Source organism: Aspergillus stella-maris (genome assembly GCF_047715825.1).
Source record: "Aspergillus stella-maris strain CBS 113639 unplaced genomic scaffold BDV14scaffold_29, whole genome shotgun sequence".
NCBI classification, from domain to species: Eukaryota; Fungi; Ascomycota; class Eurotiomycetes; order Eurotiales; family Aspergillaceae; genus Aspergillus; species Aspergillus stella-maris.
Genome location: NW_027396823.1, coordinates 263,494 through 278,341, shown reverse-complemented (window position 1 = coordinate 278,341; position 14,848 = coordinate 263,494). Strand labels below are relative to the sequence as shown.

The 14,848-nt window shown below is 50.8% G+C and overlaps 6 protein-coding genes across 6 annotated transcripts; 3 read left to right on the top strand and 3 right to left on the bottom strand.

Moving 5' to 3' along the window:
• Positions 1 to 905: 905 nt before the first annotated feature.
• BDV14DRAFT_200483 (uncharacterized protein) lies at positions 906 to 1,407 on the bottom strand (the record flags this gene model as incomplete). Its single annotated transcript, XM_073773516.1, has 2 exons — positions 906 to 1,114; positions 1,164 to 1,407. The coding sequence occupies 2 exons, from the start codon at positions 1,405 to 1,407 to the stop codon at positions 906 to 908; spliced, it is 453 nt and encodes a 150-aa protein (XP_073627908.1).
• A 1,729-nt stretch (positions 1,408 to 3,136) lies between these two features.
• erg4A (c-24(28) sterol reductase) lies at positions 3,137 to 5,420 on the top strand. Its single transcript, XM_073777216.1, has 4 exons — positions 3,137 to 3,577; positions 3,621 to 4,457; positions 4,517 to 4,848; positions 4,918 to 5,420. Exons 1-4 carry the CDS (start codon positions 3,552 to 3,554, stop codon positions 5,208 to 5,210), a joined length of 1,488 nt encoding a protein of 495 aa, XP_073627907.1. The 5' UTR covers positions 3,137 to 3,551; the 3' UTR covers positions 5,211 to 5,420.
• A 41-nt stretch (positions 5,421 to 5,461) lies between these two features.
• Positions 5,462 to 7,983, bottom strand: BDV14DRAFT_200481 (transcription factor domain-containing protein; the record flags this gene model as incomplete). Its single annotated transcript, XM_073773515.1, has 8 exons — positions 5,462 to 5,948; positions 6,016 to 6,251; positions 6,320 to 6,754; positions 6,804 to 7,099; positions 7,148 to 7,584; positions 7,647 to 7,792; positions 7,846 to 7,869; positions 7,915 to 7,983. 8 exons carry the CDS (start codon positions 7,981 to 7,983, stop codon positions 5,462 to 5,464), a joined length of 2,130 nt encoding a protein of 709 aa, XP_073627906.1.
• Positions 7,984 to 8,063: 80 nt separating this feature from the next.
• Positions 8,064 to 9,586, bottom strand: BDV14DRAFT_173998 (alkene reductase). The gene is made up of 3 exons (XM_073768823.1): positions 9,191 to 9,586; positions 8,505 to 9,140; positions 8,064 to 8,452 (listed from the first exon to the last, which is right to left on the bottom strand). Exons 1-3 carry the CDS (start codon positions 9,431 to 9,433, stop codon positions 8,123 to 8,125), a joined length of 1,209 nt encoding a protein of 402 aa, XP_073627905.1. The 5' UTR covers positions 9,434 to 9,586; the 3' UTR covers positions 8,064 to 8,122.
• A 797-nt stretch (positions 9,587 to 10,383) lies between these two features.
• On the top strand, positions 10,384 to 11,204 carry BDV14DRAFT_200479 (uncharacterized protein; the record flags this gene model as incomplete). Its single annotated transcript, XM_073773514.1, has 2 exons — positions 10,384 to 10,477; positions 11,008 to 11,204. 2 exons carry the CDS (start codon positions 10,384 to 10,386, stop codon positions 11,202 to 11,204), a joined length of 291 nt encoding a protein of 96 aa, XP_073627904.1.
• A 1,574-nt stretch (positions 11,205 to 12,778) lies between these two features.
• BDV14DRAFT_173994 (uncharacterized protein) lies at positions 12,779 to 14,598 on the top strand. Its single transcript, XM_073768822.1, has 5 exons — positions 12,779 to 13,272; positions 13,319 to 13,338; positions 13,393 to 13,429; positions 13,500 to 14,040; positions 14,117 to 14,598. Exons 1-5 carry the CDS (start codon positions 13,125 to 13,127, stop codon positions 14,526 to 14,528), a joined length of 1,158 nt encoding a protein of 385 aa, XP_073627903.1. The 5' UTR covers positions 12,779 to 13,124; the 3' UTR covers positions 14,529 to 14,598.
• The last annotated feature ends 250 nt before the right edge of the window (positions 14,599 to 14,848 follow it).

The window sequence follows — 14,848 nt, the reverse complement described above, 5'->3', positions numbered from 1 at the left end:
CAACACCAGCCCCTCTTCCTCCGCCCCGTCCGGAACTTCGAGAATTGTCCCCGTCGTCTCAAACACAAGCTCAACGCGTTGAACAGGGATAATTGGTCGCGAACAGGCGGGCCCTGCCGATCGGAGCGCTAAATTTCATTCTGATTCAGTGGTTCAGGTTCAGGTTCATTCTCACGTTCTAACTTCTAAGCCGAGGTGGTCAGTGGTTTTACTGTTGCATGGGGCTGCGGGTCATGCATTGTCTAGACTGACTCCATCGGATTAGAGACTGGGTCTGACTAGCATTGTTTGGCGGGCGCGTTCCGACATTTCGCGGTAGGGAGGGGACTAGGAACAATCTGCCATCTCCACAGGAGAGAAGAGCTTGAGGTCGGATATTCTCCGTTGTTTTCGTGAGAGTGCTTCGCTATGCTTTCCTCTTTTTTCAATCCTTAATCCTCAAGATTCAGAGTCAGGGAAAGCTGCTGACACTGGTAGTGCTGATACTTAGACCTTGGCCTAGACCTCTAACAACTCGGGTGTATTTCCAGGCCGACTGTGCGACTTTATGCCCGACAGGTAACACCAATTTACCAGTGTTGCACGAACAGGCTTCGCCTCGCTTGCACTTTCTCACCGCATGCTCCACTGGTAGTCTGCTCTACTCTACGTCAGATTGGAGCAATGAAATGTTTGATGTCTGATTGTCATTCGAACCAAGTATCCAGCTGGCTTCTGTACACGCCAGTCAGGTACTTTATATAACATGAGGGATACACAATCACAATCACAATCGCATCACAATCACAATGTTGTCTATGCAATACAACATGGACGGGGGTATCAAAGGAACGGAACGGAAAGGTGGTAAAAAAGAGTAAGCAGAGGAGGATAGGTATCCCGTAATCCTCCAGCCGTCTTCATAATCATTTATCGTGATTCGTCGTGTCGCACTTGCGCAGGGTCGACTGTCGCAGACTTGCAGTCGCAAGCACAAGTGGGGAGGTTGTAGTAGTGGGTGGGTAAATATGCGGATAAGTCGGTAAGGAGCGAAATGCAGAGGTAGGAATGCTGCGCTCGTCAAACAACCAAAGACCAAAAGCACTTTTATCGATATCCTTTTCTTTCATCCCATCTTCCTTCCATCAATCACAACGGCCTCTTGTTGTTCGTAATGATCGAACTAAGTCTCTTCCACCGTTGCGACGGCGTGGGACTAGTTGGGCTGGTCGGCGACGGCGACATGGACGCACGGTCCACGCGTTCCCTGTCCAGACTGACCTTGGACGATTGTGTAGACGAGACTGGCCGCGAGGTGAATGCTTCGTGGTCGGCGAGCACATCCTCAAGCCGGACATCGGAGTCGGACATGCGCGGTTGCGCGTTGAAGTCGAGGATCTCGATGAACTTTGAAGGCATGTCGCGCATAGTGGTGTTGGTTGTTATGAGTGTGGTGGTTGTAGTGTGGATGTGGAGCGCATCGACGGGTAGTAGTAATGTATAGCCACGAGACAGCGCAATCTCAAGACTCAAGAGAGAACGATAGCAGATGGAAATAGATGTAGTGGGATAAAATCTGAAGAAAGAGAAAAGGCAGGATAATTATCTTTCCCAACAGCAGCAGATAAATAAGGGCGCCCCTTTCCGACCCCAGCGGAAGGAACAAAGAGCAAATCAATTGGGCGATGAAGGGCTGGACTGCAGTAGCGCCAATCGATCCGTTTTGGGTTTTGTGTGCAATGATGTCTGTGGCGGTTACTGTCGTTACAGCAGGCGCTTGGAGTCTGACCAGGCGAGTCTGAAATAATAGAGAGAGGAGCTCTTTATTCTAAATGCCAGCTTGGTTGACCTTGACCGTCGTGGTGGCCGTATTAATAGCGCTTAGCTGCCACAGCGTCATAGTCGCCTGTATTATCCCCCACACAGCCACCACCATCTTTTCTCTACGATACGCGTGGTCCATGCGGGGACACTGGCACAAGGACATCTGCATCAGGTGTTCTGGTGTCGAGCACAGTGCTCATACAAACTACGTATAAAGTCAGATGCACCCCTCTCTGGAGAATCTGCTATCTCCAAGTGTGAAACAGCCCTATAACAACGTCTGAACTGCGCCGATCGCCGCCCGTCAACGTCAATTTCGCCTCCTGGACCCTTATCACCCCTCCAGAACGCGTAACCTGCTAACTACGATTACGAAGCTGGAGGGGTAGCATGATGTTCAACTGTGTCTACTCTGTACAGATGTGATATGATACCTTGTTTCTGGTCTTGGTATGCTTGACTGGTGAGTTGTACAGTCTACGGTCGCATCTTGGTTCTGGTGGGAAGAGTGGCACGTGCAACTATATATCCACCACGCTTTGCTTAATCCCACCCATTTTCGTCTATCGAGAAAAGAAAGTCTAGATCAACAGGGTTAAATTGCGATATGTGTTCTCGAATTCTTCCATTCCTTGACCCATGGATAAAATGTAACCCCAAGAACGAAACTATTGGAATTAGAATTTGGATTGGCAGCTTAGCGGAGGGGTCCCGTGATCTAGTCTGCGGTCGGATCGTGAAGGAGATCGGCGCTTGGAGACGAAGAATCAATAGCTTCATTTTACATCTCCACTGGCTCTCTTTACCTCTTTCATGCTTTGATTTGAGAATGCATGGTCCATGCGCGTCTGGTATACTCTAGCTTTGGGTCATTCTGGACTTGATGAAGATATCAGTTTGTTGTCGCGAGACCCGCCTTCACGATTGTTTAACCAACCATAACTTCAGTCAGGCATCTTATGGTAGTATCAACGACAAAAACATATGGCAAGTCTACTCTTCTCTATGCTCCTTATCATGACTTTCTAACATTCTATCACAGATCCAGTTGTCGAAATAATGATGGAGACGACTCGACTACTTTGCGGCCTCGGAACACTGGGCGCCTGCCCTCGTCGAGCACCCCTACCATCATGATCACAAGATGTCCATTGAATCTTGAAGATCTACTGCAAGAATGGACGGCTGCGACTATACTCTTATAAGGACCTTTCCGGGATCGGGGACGTGGGAAGACAACGACCGAGGCTCAACAGCTGAGCAGGGCTGATCTTGAAGCTCGCTCGCCTGGAGTTGCGCTCGAGTTCCAACTGCGTAATAATATTCGGTTCTCTATTGCGACTCTCGACCAACTTGACAATGTCCTATTTCGACCCTACCCGCAGACGCTTCTCCGCTCTTTTGACTCGTGTTGCTGTGTCCATCTGTCTGTGTCACGTGCCCGTCGCAGCTTCCTAAACCAGTCCATGGCAACCGCGTCGTTGTCCCGTTTCTTCATAGCAACTCAAGTTTATCGATGGACCAAAGCCTCTGGCCCCTTTTCAATCACCCGCTTCGCGAGATATGATGTTGAATGTGAAACATTGCCCGCCGTCCGCGACTTCCGTGCCGACCGCGGACTCCGCGGCGATCGTGGTGACCGTCTACCACCATGGCTTCAAGTTAAAAGGCATATAAATCGACCCCTGGCCCGTCGGCCTACTCTCTTCAACCATTGGGGTGCTTATTCCTGCTCCTGACAACTCAAAATGGTGGCCTCAACAATGAACGCCAGGTAAGACCACTGACATCGTCCAATATCCAGGCTAACAAACCAGTCCTAACATCAGGAACCGGAGTCCCAGTGGCCAACTCGACCAAGACCAGAAGTCGAAGACGAGCCCTTCCTCATCCGAGAAGATACACTATGAGTTTGGCGGCCCGTTGGGCGTGTCGGCCCTCATGATCGGATTTCCGCTTCTCATGTACTACATGTACATCGGCGCTACCTTCTACGGCGGACAACTACCTCTTCCTGAGAAAGACCAGTCCGTTACCGACTTCATCGCCCACCTCGTCGACTTGGCCTATACCCACGCCTACCCTCATAAGAAAGCTTGGATCATCTACTGGAGCTATCTTATCCTTGAGGGTGCCGCTTACCTCTACCTCCCAGGAGTCTACCGCGTCGGCAAGCCTCTTCCTCACCTCAACGGTTACCAGCTCCCATACTATTGCTCGGCTATGTGGAGTTGGTATGTGACCATTGCTTCGGCTCTCGTTCTGCACTTCTCTGGTCTCTTCCGCCTCGATAGCCTGATAACCGAGTTCGGGCCAATCATGTCCGTCGCCATCATCTCTGGCTATGCCGTCTCGATTGTCGCATACGTCTCCGCCCTGGCAAGAGGCGCACAGCATCGGATGACAGGAAACCACGTCTACGACTTTTTCATGGGCGCCGAGCTCAACCCACGCCTCTTCAAGTGGATTGACATGAAGATGTTCTTTGAGGTCCGCATCCCGTGGTTTATCCTGTTCCTCTTGACGCTCGGAACGGCGTTCAAACAGTATGAAGAACTCGGCTTTGTGTCAGGAGAAGTCTGCTTCTTGCTCATGGCGCACTTCCTGTACACAAATGCCTGCGCCAAGGGTGAAGACCTGATTATTCCGACCTGGTATGCCCCGAACACCCATCAACCAATTCACGGAGAACTTACTGACTGGAATATCATAGGGACATGTACTACGAAAAATGGGGCTTCATGCTCATATTCTGGAACCTCGCCGGCGTCCCGCTCTCCTACTGCCACTGCACCCTCTACCTAGCCAACCACGACCCCTCCACCTACCGCTGGAACCCCATTATCCTGATCATCTGGGCAGGCCTATACCTCTTCTTCTACTGGATCTGGGACACCACAAACAGCCAGAAGAACACCTTCCGCGCTGAAGAGCGCGGCGCAAGCGTTGATCGACAACGCTTCCCTCAACTTCCCTGGCGATCCGTCAAGAATCCACGAACTATAAGAGGCGACGATGGCGTCGTTATTCTTTGTGATGGGTGGTGTATGTTCTTCTTTTTTTTTTTTTTTCCTCTTCTCAACACTGCTAATAACTTTTTTTCTCTATGTAAAGACGGCATAGCGCGCAAAATTCACTACACATGCGACTGGTTCTTCGCCTTCTCCTGGGGATTGATAACAGGCTTCAACTCGCCGTTCCCCTGGTTCTACTCGATTTTCTTCACGGTCATGATTATTCATCGTGCGAGACGGGATATTGCCCGGTGTCGCGAGCGGTATGGTGAGGCTTGGAGGGAGTATGAGAAGAGGGTTCCTTATTTGTTTATTCCGGTATGTTTTCATTTGTTTCTGTTCTTGAGGGGTGGTTATGGGGTGAGACTAATTGTGTTGCAGTATGTGATTTAGGGTTGTTCCTCTAAAGAAGAGAATTGGGGAGAGAGGGGAAGAGATGGGATAAGAAGTGAATTTAGATAGGTGGGAAGAATAGTTGTTCTTGCCTCCAGTCGCTATCGCCAGCGCTGCGGAAGGAGATCTTATGAACAGACTATTTTCTATCGAGAGGTGTATGATCTAGTATATAGTAGAGTATAATAACAAGCAACGCATTGCATCAAATCTCTCCCATCAAATCACCCCGACCTTCTCTCAAAAAAGACCTATCCGAACCGCCCACCGCGGAGAATATCTAACCCACTCCGTCCTCCACCAACAAACTCATTCAAAAACAACCCAATATCAACCTGCCCTCCATGCCCACCAAACCCACCAAACCCACCTCCACCACAAAGATCACCAAACATATCCTCCGGCCAACTCACATCAACCGGCAGCGCAATCCCCGCATTCATACTCTCGTCTTCATCTCCATCAGCATTATTACCAGCCCTAGCACTCATGAATAGACTCCCGTCGTCGTGTTGACTTAACCCCGTTAATGTCTGCCGATTTTCAACAAGGACTTGGGCTGTGCGTGCGAAAGAGGCGCAGATCGAGTGCAGGTGTGCGGAGCCGCGGGAGACGCCCTTTATTAGTTCGAGGGAGTTGACTGTTTCGAGGAGGAGGTGGAGGTCACTGGGGGAGGTGGTGGTTATTGCGTGTGTGAAGACGATTATGAAGGGGGTGAAGGAGGGGTAGAGGAGTATTCTGCACCAGAAAACATCATTAGCAGGATTGCGCTAGGAAGGTAGAGAGGGAGGTAAAGGTGACAGACGAGTTAACATATTCCCTCAACTTGTGCTTCTCCCTGTCCCTAAAGTATGTAATACACTTCAGGTGACTATGCAATGCCATAGATGCAGCCTCGTAGCATTGAGAAGATACGGCCATCGCGTCTGCAGCGCGGGTCTGAGCGCGGTATATCACTGTGAGCACGGAATAAGCGATGAAGTCGGCGCAGGCGGCCATGCCGTGGAGGGAGGCGGAGTGGAAGGCATTGGATATGTCGGTCTGTCACGAACAGAAAACAAGATCAGCGGTGAAACGAGGGAAACGGAGAGATGGGTGTGGGAACAGACCTCAAGCAACTTTGCTCTTACAGCCATAAGATCCAAAGAGAGCACTTCGACCCTTGCAAAGCGTTCTTGCTCAGAGACCCTTGTAGCAGAAACAGAGTATAGCTGGTCGTAAACCTTGCCCTGTATAGCAGCAAACTCAACTGTGATAAGATTAATCAGATCCCATGAGCGCTGTCTTGGGTCCGTCGACGGTGTATATAGTTCGGTATCGATGTCGTGGTCTTGGAAATGCGAAGTCGCGCCGATGTTGAGTGAGACGTTCTTGTCGATGGTATACAGCGCCCAAAAGGCGTGACGCTTCGAGTCCGCAAGAGGCGGCGGGTCACCGTTGGAAGTTGCGTTTCGGTGTAGGCCCATGGTTTGGCACATGTTGAAGGCGAGGGAAAGGTACGTCCAGCAACGCTGGATGTCGAATTCTTCTTGCGCTTTGTAGACCTGAAAGCCGTTAGCCGGACAAGGCTGTCTGATGAACTAAGGAACATACTCCGATCAACAAAGCCTGAACTTTCTCCAAAGTCGGATCAGCCAGCATCTGAGTACTGTTCAACCCGATGACGAAACTGCGCTCACAAAATGATTTGCTTGAATCCAGATCGAAGCGCGTAAGATCGGCGTCGCCTTCGTAGATGTAATCCCGGATGATAAAGTACAACAATCCATGTAACAATGTCGTCGCGCCCGCCGGAACCGGTTCGATAGGGAAGTAGATCGACTGACATAGCGACTCGAGTTGTTGAGTATTCTTCCAAGATTGGCTAACAAGGAAGAAAGAAGGATGAGCTGCGCCAGTAAGTCAAAGTCCATACCACCAACCGAGGTGTTACCAACCCTTAACCTTCCTCACAACAGCAACAACAAGATCAATAGGAAGCAAAGCCTCCCTTTCCCGCATCCCATTCACCTCATTCGCCCCCGACCCCTGACCATATCCAGAACCCGACCCTGATTCCCGATCAAGACTACTCTTCAAACTCGACAGCGCAGACGAAACCTGATCACCCAAATGCCCCCCTCCACCCCTCGCCTTAACAACCGCACTCAGCGCCGCATCCCTCGCAACAAGCGTCTCATGGTGAAAAGAGGACTGTCCCTCGAATGGAGGTACCGTCTGTCGCGCAGTGGATCCGGGATCCGCAGGACCCGGGGCCGAAGACGGTGTTAGTGTTGGCGTTGGTGCTGAAGAGGTGGAAGTCTTGCTTGAGAGTTGGCGCAGGACTTCCTGGATGGAATTGAGTTGGGATTGGATTGCGGTAAATTTTGCTTCGCTGTGCTCATTAATTCTTAATTAGTCGAGGTTATTGGGACTGGGAACAAGGCTGGCACTTACTACTCGGTACTCTGCACCCGTTGTGGCTGTCCGGTACCTGCAGCTGCACCTGCAGCAACGGCTGTGGCTGGCGTAGATCTGCCCGCGCTGCAAGGCACACCGAGAACATTGCAGCTCGAACAAGGGGCGTTTTTATCGCATTTGATCTGGGTTGTAAGTTGTCAATTGAGGCTGGTGTCTTACTGATGTGGTGTTATACCTTTCGCAGTCGGCAATTGTCGCACTGGACTTGTTAGTTTGAGAATGATACTAGATGAAGAGAACGCACCGCCCGCACTCGAAATGAGCTCCGAGGCGCTCCCGTACTCGTACTTGTTGACGAAGGTTTGTCTGCCATGGTTGTGTTGTTGAGAGATGATTGAGTCCAGAGTAAGGAACGCCGCGGAGGCCGAGGAGATACGTTGTGCACAGCTCACTGCTGAGTAATAATATATTTATGCTGCATATCTATGCATCTATGTACAGGGTCAAATAGTCTACTGCGTCGCAGCCGGATAATCGATATAAAACACCTTATTATCCTCGAACGGCCCGTAGAATCTCTCGCGCTTGTAAGGAGTAAACTCAACGCCAGTCTTCAAGCGCTCTACCAGGTCGGGATTACTCGTGAAGTACCGGCCGTAGAGCAGCGCATCATACCGGCCGGATTCCAGCACACCCCATGAGTTCTTCTGGTCCCAGCCGCCCGCCGAGAAGAAAGGTGTTGAGCCGAAGATTTCGCGGAAGGAGGTGAGGTCGACGTTTGTGAGGCCCCAGCTGCCGAGGAAGCGGTCCTTTTCCTCGTAGCTGAAGATTTGCTCGTAGCGCTGGGAACACTTGTTAGTTTGCAGCCAGCGGAGAGGGGGATTGGGAACTCACCGGCTCAATAAAGCTCACGTACGACAGATCAGGCAGCATCCGCTTAAGCTCCTTACAAAGATGCGTCCAGGTCTCAACGCGCTGCTCGCCGCGCGCCTGGTTAAACAAACCAAACGGCGAAAGACGAATCGCCAACTTCTCAGCCCCAATTGTCTTCGACATCTCCTCCATCAGCTCCAACACAAACTTGCATCTCTTTTCCGGCGACCCGCCATACTCGTCCGTCCGCTTGTTCACATTCGAGCTAAGGAATTGCTCAGGGAGGTATCCGTTTCCGCCGTGGATCTCGACTCCGTCGAAGCCTGCCTCTATTGCGGCCTTGGCCGCATTGCAGTAGTCGGCGATTGTGCGCTTGATATGGTCGACTGTCAACTCGATCGGAGGGTGCTGCGAGTAGGGGACTTGTGCGGTCGCGCCGACGGGCGGGTGGCTGTAGCATTCGGTAGGCGAGTCCCAGACGGTCGCAGAGGCGGAGACGGCAGGTGTACCGGTCATCTGGGGGATTGTGGCGCGGCCGGCGTGCCAGAGCTGGGCGTAGATGTGGCCTCCTTTCTCGTGGACAGCGTCGACGACTCGTTTCCACCCGGCGGTTTGTTCGGGGGTGAATAGGCCAGGGACACCGGGCATGCCGTTACTCTACTGACTGTTAGCACCCAACGGCTAGAATGAAAGATAGTGATGTATACCTCAAGCGACGGAGGAATACCCTCCGAGACAATCAAACCGCCATCAGTCGCGCGCTGCTTGTAGTACTCAACAATCAAATCACCAGGGTACCAAACGCGATTCGGGTTCTCGGGCGTGCTGGCAGAACTAGCAGGTACACCCCGGTTGCGAGTCATAGGCGCATGAACAACGCGGTGCTTAAGGGTAAGCTTGCCATTGTTGATAGTAAGCGGCTCAAAGAGCTTCGAGTCTGCGTGCGCCATTTTCACAAGTTACTTCAATTGACATGAATGATGTAGATAGCCAGCGGCCGTTATCGAGACTCACCACGCATTTAAACAGCACTTCTCCTTATCGGCCCTGCTCCAACCCACTCCAGTCTCCAACTGGCAACTGCCTGCCCCTCCAAGACTAACCCCCTCGCACCGCAGTTGATAATCGGACATCCGACGTCGAAACGGGCTAGACGGGTCGCTCGTATGGGCCCTGACAGCGGGTTGCGCCATGGGATCCAGTCAGCGATGCGCCAGTGGAGAGTTAGTGCGCGTTAGCAAAGGACCGGCCGGCTTAGCCACAGGCCACGTTTCATTTGGTGTTGAATCTCGTTCTCCTGAAACTGAAAGTCGATGTTTTGATCGCAAATCGAGATAAGGGGGAAAGGAACGATTGTCGTTGGGGGCGATATCTTCGATAGATGTACGGAGAGTGGGTTGGGCTTGGAGATGGCTATCGATGGTCCATGGTCTATCGACTCCAAGTCGTTCGCTGTTCCTTAGTCTGCGGTGTTCGGCGGCTCGCTGGATTGTCTGTGATCGTCGAGTTAACTCAAATAATCCCAACGACAGCTTGGCAACAGTTTGTCTCAGCTTGAAAATACCAGAGAATCGCAAATTTACCACTTGGATTAAGAGGCCTGTGCAGAAGTACGCTGTACTAACTTTACTGGCGGTGCTGATCATGTGAAAGTACAAAGAGAGAATCGATGGCGGCATTTCAAACCTCGCGAGGTCTCTGTTCTGTAGCAAAGGAGACGTTGTAGCTGTAAAGACAAGCCGTGGTGTTTGGTGTTCCTTCTCTAGCACCTGCATAACTCGCATAAGCAGGCAGTAATGAGCACAACAGGCATCCACTCACGTGACACATACTTTCCTTACCGCAACCATGGAACACCACAACCAGAACCAACAGAAGAACAACAGCAACAAGAGCAACAATGGCCGTCCAATTCTGCGAAAGCTGCGGGAACCTCCTCGACGACTCCCCCAACGAGATACTCGAGTGTGAGATGTGCGGGAAGAAAGCGAAGAGTATGTCCTGTTTCCTGGTTCCATACAACATCTCCATGCCCCACAGCCCGTTCGTCCTTCTATAGAAATAGCTCCACTAATCATCAATGGGAATGGAAACAATAGACACATCCCTAAACCACATACAAACATCAACATCCGAAAATTTCCCCTCACGCCTGCGAAGCAAACTGAAGAGTTATACGCAGGTGGTCACAAAAGAGAGTCTTGGATCGGGCCCACATATCGAAATGGATTGTCCCAAGTGTCCGAGTAAAGACGCTACGTACGCGCAGGTTCAAATGCGCAGCGCGGATGAGGGGACTACGATATTCTATACTTGTTTGAACTGTGGACATAGGTAAGTCAGGGCGGGACTGAACTGAATTGTTGTAAGTCAGGGCGTTGAGCTGATGTTGGGAAACAGGTGGCAGGAGAATAACTAGTTGTCCTTGATGGAGGCTATCGCTGGATACCTAACTTAGGTAGTGATGGCGTTCTTTAACGACTGATGAGGAATAAATCATGAATATTCTAATTTGACAAGAAAGCCGAGTGCAGCCCATACATCTCGCAGATCTGGGATAAATCGAAGACAACGACATCGATCGTACTGGTTCCAGCTGCAGCGCAGCCTTTAACAAGTCATACTTGGTCGTTGCTGCAGAATCTGGAGACGGATTTTACTCAGGTCGAGCGAATGGTTCTTCTCGCTCAGATGGTGAATGGCTACGAGTTTACAGAGTAATGTACAAAAGTAAGCTATCGAAACCCAACAATGTGGCAGCGTTGACGATCTCTGGATGTTGGCCAAAACGAACTGATTGGATACTTCTCTTAGGGCCGAAATGAACAGAGACTCCGATATCAATTAACTCTTTGTCGAAGCACACCAGCCGTGGTCTGGCAAAATATACACCGCAGGTTCTGAGCATACGAGGGAGTCTCTTGATTACGCGATCTGGACGACGAACAAAAAAAGGAAAATTAGAAGGACTTGGATGATCAGGCCCAGGCCCAGTTTAAGCATATAGCGAGCGACAGTCCAGACTGGTATACACACTACCCGACCAGACCGCGAGGTGAGTGATAATCTGCCTTACTCTGCTGCCTTATTCTATCTCTGTGTATTATGTTGTATGAGAAATTGCAAATTACTCGAGCCACCGCAATCTCCGCGACTTCCAGACAGCACAACTTCTCCACCAACTGAAAACACCGTCGAACCTTCTTTTCCAAGCAGCAACATGTTTCGCCGCCGGGTGACGACGAGGCTTCCGATTTGGACCCTCAGGCTCCATCCCGCTCCACAACGGGCCGGGTTCCTTGCTGATGGACGGCGTCTCGTACCAGTAGCGCAATCCTTTGATGATCTTGCTTGCCTCATCCTGCGCTTGAACTTGTTGCAGTAGTCTCAGACTGAGTTTCAACTGCAGACCATGCCATGCCATGCCGTCTCGGCTACGAATCCTGGACGAACGGAGATTTACCCTGTTTGTCACCGAACCGTTGCCGGCCAAGAACCGAAGGAATTAGGGACAGTTTTGCTGGGATCATGTTCTGGAAGAGTCGGCTGTCAGTATCAGGTTGACAAGGCCAGCCAAACTTAACTTGACAGGGTATGTGGTCCTGCTGCATAACTCCCGACTACGACTCCATAATGCTATTCTTCATTGCATTTCAAATCCCCCTGGAAAAACCAACAGGTCACACGCGCCGTGCCAGCAGTTCCCAATGCAATGTTTGCTTTTTGCCCCCATAGATCTGGCCTTGTGAATGATAATTGCTTTTTCCACGCCTGCTCATCGCGCTATCTACTTTATCGGGATCGTGCATTCTTTCCTCATCGGGTATGCAAATGGAGACCAAATCAAATGGGCCCGACAATCCCGCCATAGCTTGCTGACGCTTCGGTGCCAGCGCGGTGGGACTGGGTCTGAATCCAATCCTGTGGCGACTGGCAAGAATGGCGAGGATCGGAAGCTCAGTCCATACGACGCTGGCAGCGCGAAAGTTCAATTGACAGTTGAGACAGGTGATCGACGCGCTGCATTTTACTTTGCACTTCCCGTTTGATATGGTCTTGCCGTCGCGCGGTCCTAACTCGACTATGGAGCCGTGAGTATAGGCTGCCAATGGGTATGATACCATCCCTGCACATTTCCTTTCTCGCCCGCCCCCTAGCTGATACCATTTTGAACCTAACAATGGCACTGTCAGCTCGAACTCAATCCGAGCTGCAGCTAAACCTTGAACTGGAAGTGGTGAATGCGGCGCAGTGCAGATCATCTCGACTTAGCCGACTCCTTATACCAGACTAGACTACTCTTACCTGAGCTCGGACTTAATGATCTAATAAATTCTTAATATAAGACTTATTGCACTTGCCCCCCGGTATTCAGGGTGGTAGGCCTCCACTCTTTCACTCTCCTCTCCTCATTTCATCGCTCCTTACGTTTCATTTACTTAGATCTTGCTCTCGACTCCGTTTCTCCATTCCCATCGTCCACCTCTCTTTCTATCCACTACTCTATCTTGAGATTGACGTTGAGATTCGACATTTTAAAACTCACCACCGACTCTGGGGTAAACAGACAGAAGATAGAATGCTGGCTTAGCCAGCTCTGAACTAACCTGAAACGACAACATCACCAACATATTCCACATCATGTCGGTGAACTACGACAACCGCACTGACGTTCTGAACACCGTCAACCTCGTTACACAATGCCTTTGCATTCCCATCTGCACGCTATTTATCTTTATGCGCTTTGGTATTCGCGCTTGGTATAGGCAGTGGGCGCGGGTTGAGGATTGTATGTCTTTCGCTCATATCTTGTAGGACAGTGCTAATTGTTCCAGGGACATGTCTTCTCGCATGGGTTCGTCTAACACAACGACTCCCCTACCAGAGTATTAGACTGATGCGCTTCTAGATCCTCTTCATGGGATACTGTGGTGTCGCCATGGTCGGTACGTCTTCCTCCCTCACCATCCCCACCCTCATCCTCCAACCAAAGCACACACCTAACACTATCACCAGTGGGCAACTTCGGCGGCGGCTACCACTACTACGACGTAAGCGAAGCGGACCAAATCCGCTTCCGGAAATTCTGCTACATCGCCACAGTCCTCTACTGCCCCATGGCGCTGCTCACAAAAATCGCCCTGTTGTCAATCCTAACACGCATCTTCGCCCCCTACAAATCAAAAGTATACTTCATCTACGGCTTCCTGGCCGCTATAACAATCTACTACGTTATCGCGGAGATCATCAAGATCCGCATGTGTGATCCGGTCCCGGGGTACTGGACCCAGGATCCCGATGCGAAGTGTCTTGATCAGCGCGCGGCGTTGATTGCTGATAGTGTGATTTCGATGGTGTCTGATATTCTTATCTTGGTGCTGCCGCTGCCGTTGACGTGGAGTTTGCAGATGAGTCGGAATAAGAAGTTGCGTGTTATCGGGATGTTGAGTGCTGGGGGGTTGGCGACGGCGTTTAGTATCTACCGGTTGATATTGGTGCTTAGAGATGGGAGCTCCAGGGATATGACGATTGTGTTTGTTTGTGTGATTCTTTCTGGGTATGGCCCTTCCCCCCTCATCCAATATCCCACCTCTCCTCAACGAAGTGACTTATACTAATGAGTGCATGTATAGAAACGCAGAAGGCGGCGTCGGCCTCATCTGCGCGTGCCTCCCCAGTCTAAACATCGTAATCGCAAAAGTCCGCAACCACAGCTACAAATCCAAATACTACCAGCAGCAAGACAGCACGATGCAGCTGTCCCGCGTCAAAGGAACCGGCAGCAAGGGACAATCACTCAACATGTCTCGCCGGGAACCGGAGGGCCACGAATTAAACAGCGATGAGAACCACCTTATCTCTTACGCAGGGGCGGTTGATGGGCTGGCGCAGGGGGGCAAGGAAAGGAAGATGGCCGTGAATGGCATTGGAGGGATTCAGAAGACGGTTGATGTGGAGCAGACGGTTGAGGTTGTGGAGGGCCGTGGGTCGCAGTCTAGTCCGGTGGGGAGTCTGGGGCGTGGAAGGGAGTTGGATAGATATTGATATACTTGGTAAAGTCATTGAATGGGTGGAAAAGATGGACATGTAATAATCTCGTCAAAAATAAGAATTCTTCCATTGATACTATCTGCATCTCGAGACATCTTATTACTCGATGTATATAGGAACCGTCCAGTCTGTCAACAAAATTCAAAGCAGACAGACAATGTTAAAGGAAAGGATCCTGCTAACCGAGGTACTTACCGATATTCAAAAGTCTAGCCCTTGAACTAAGAAGTAAGCCCTAGTAAACACCCTATAGTTGTCGGTATTATACCCTAACCAAGCCGTTCCTACATCGTACCCCGGCCAGTCCATAAGCA

What these genes read in the sequence shown, in the direction of transcription:
- erg4A (XM_073777216.1), top strand. Translation starts at nt 3,552, where the DNA reads ATGGTGGCCTCAACAATGAACGCCAG. An exon ending in GACCTGATTATTCCGACCTG is followed by an intron (nt 4,458 to 4,516) that starts GTATGCCCCGAA and finishes GGAATATCATAG; the next exon opens with GGACATGTACTACGAAAAAT. An exon ending in TATTCTTTGTGATGGGTGGT is followed by an intron (nt 4,849 to 4,917) that starts GTATGTTCTTCT and finishes CTCTATGTAAAG; the next exon opens with ACGGCATAGCGCGCAAAATT.
- BDV14DRAFT_173998 (XM_073768823.1), bottom strand. Translation starts at nt 9,433, where the DNA reads ATGGCGCACGCAGACTCGAAGCTCTTTGAGCCGCTTACTATCAACAAT. An exon ending in GTATTCCTCCGTCGCTTGAG is followed by an intron (nt 9,141 to 9,190) that starts GTATACATCACT and finishes AACAGTCAGTAG; the next exon opens with AGTAACGGCATGCCCGGTGT. An exon ending in ACGTGAGCTTTATTGAGCCG is followed by an intron (nt 8,453 to 8,504) that starts GTGAGTTCCCAA and finishes AAGTGTTCCCAG; the next exon opens with CGCTACGAGCAAATCTTCAG.
- BDV14DRAFT_173994 (XM_073768822.1), top strand. Translation starts at nt 13,125, where the DNA reads ATGTCGGTGAACTACGACAACCGCACTGACGTTCTGAACACCGTCAAC. An exon ending in GGACATGTCTTCTCGCATGG is followed by an intron (nt 13,339 to 13,392) that starts GTTCGTCTAACA and finishes ATGCGCTTCTAG; the next exon opens with ATCCTCTTCATGGGATACTG. An exon ending in GTTTGTGTGATTCTTTCTGG is followed by an intron (nt 14,041 to 14,116) that starts GTATGGCCCTTC and finishes GTGCATGTATAG; the next exon opens with AAACGCAGAAGGCGGCGTCG.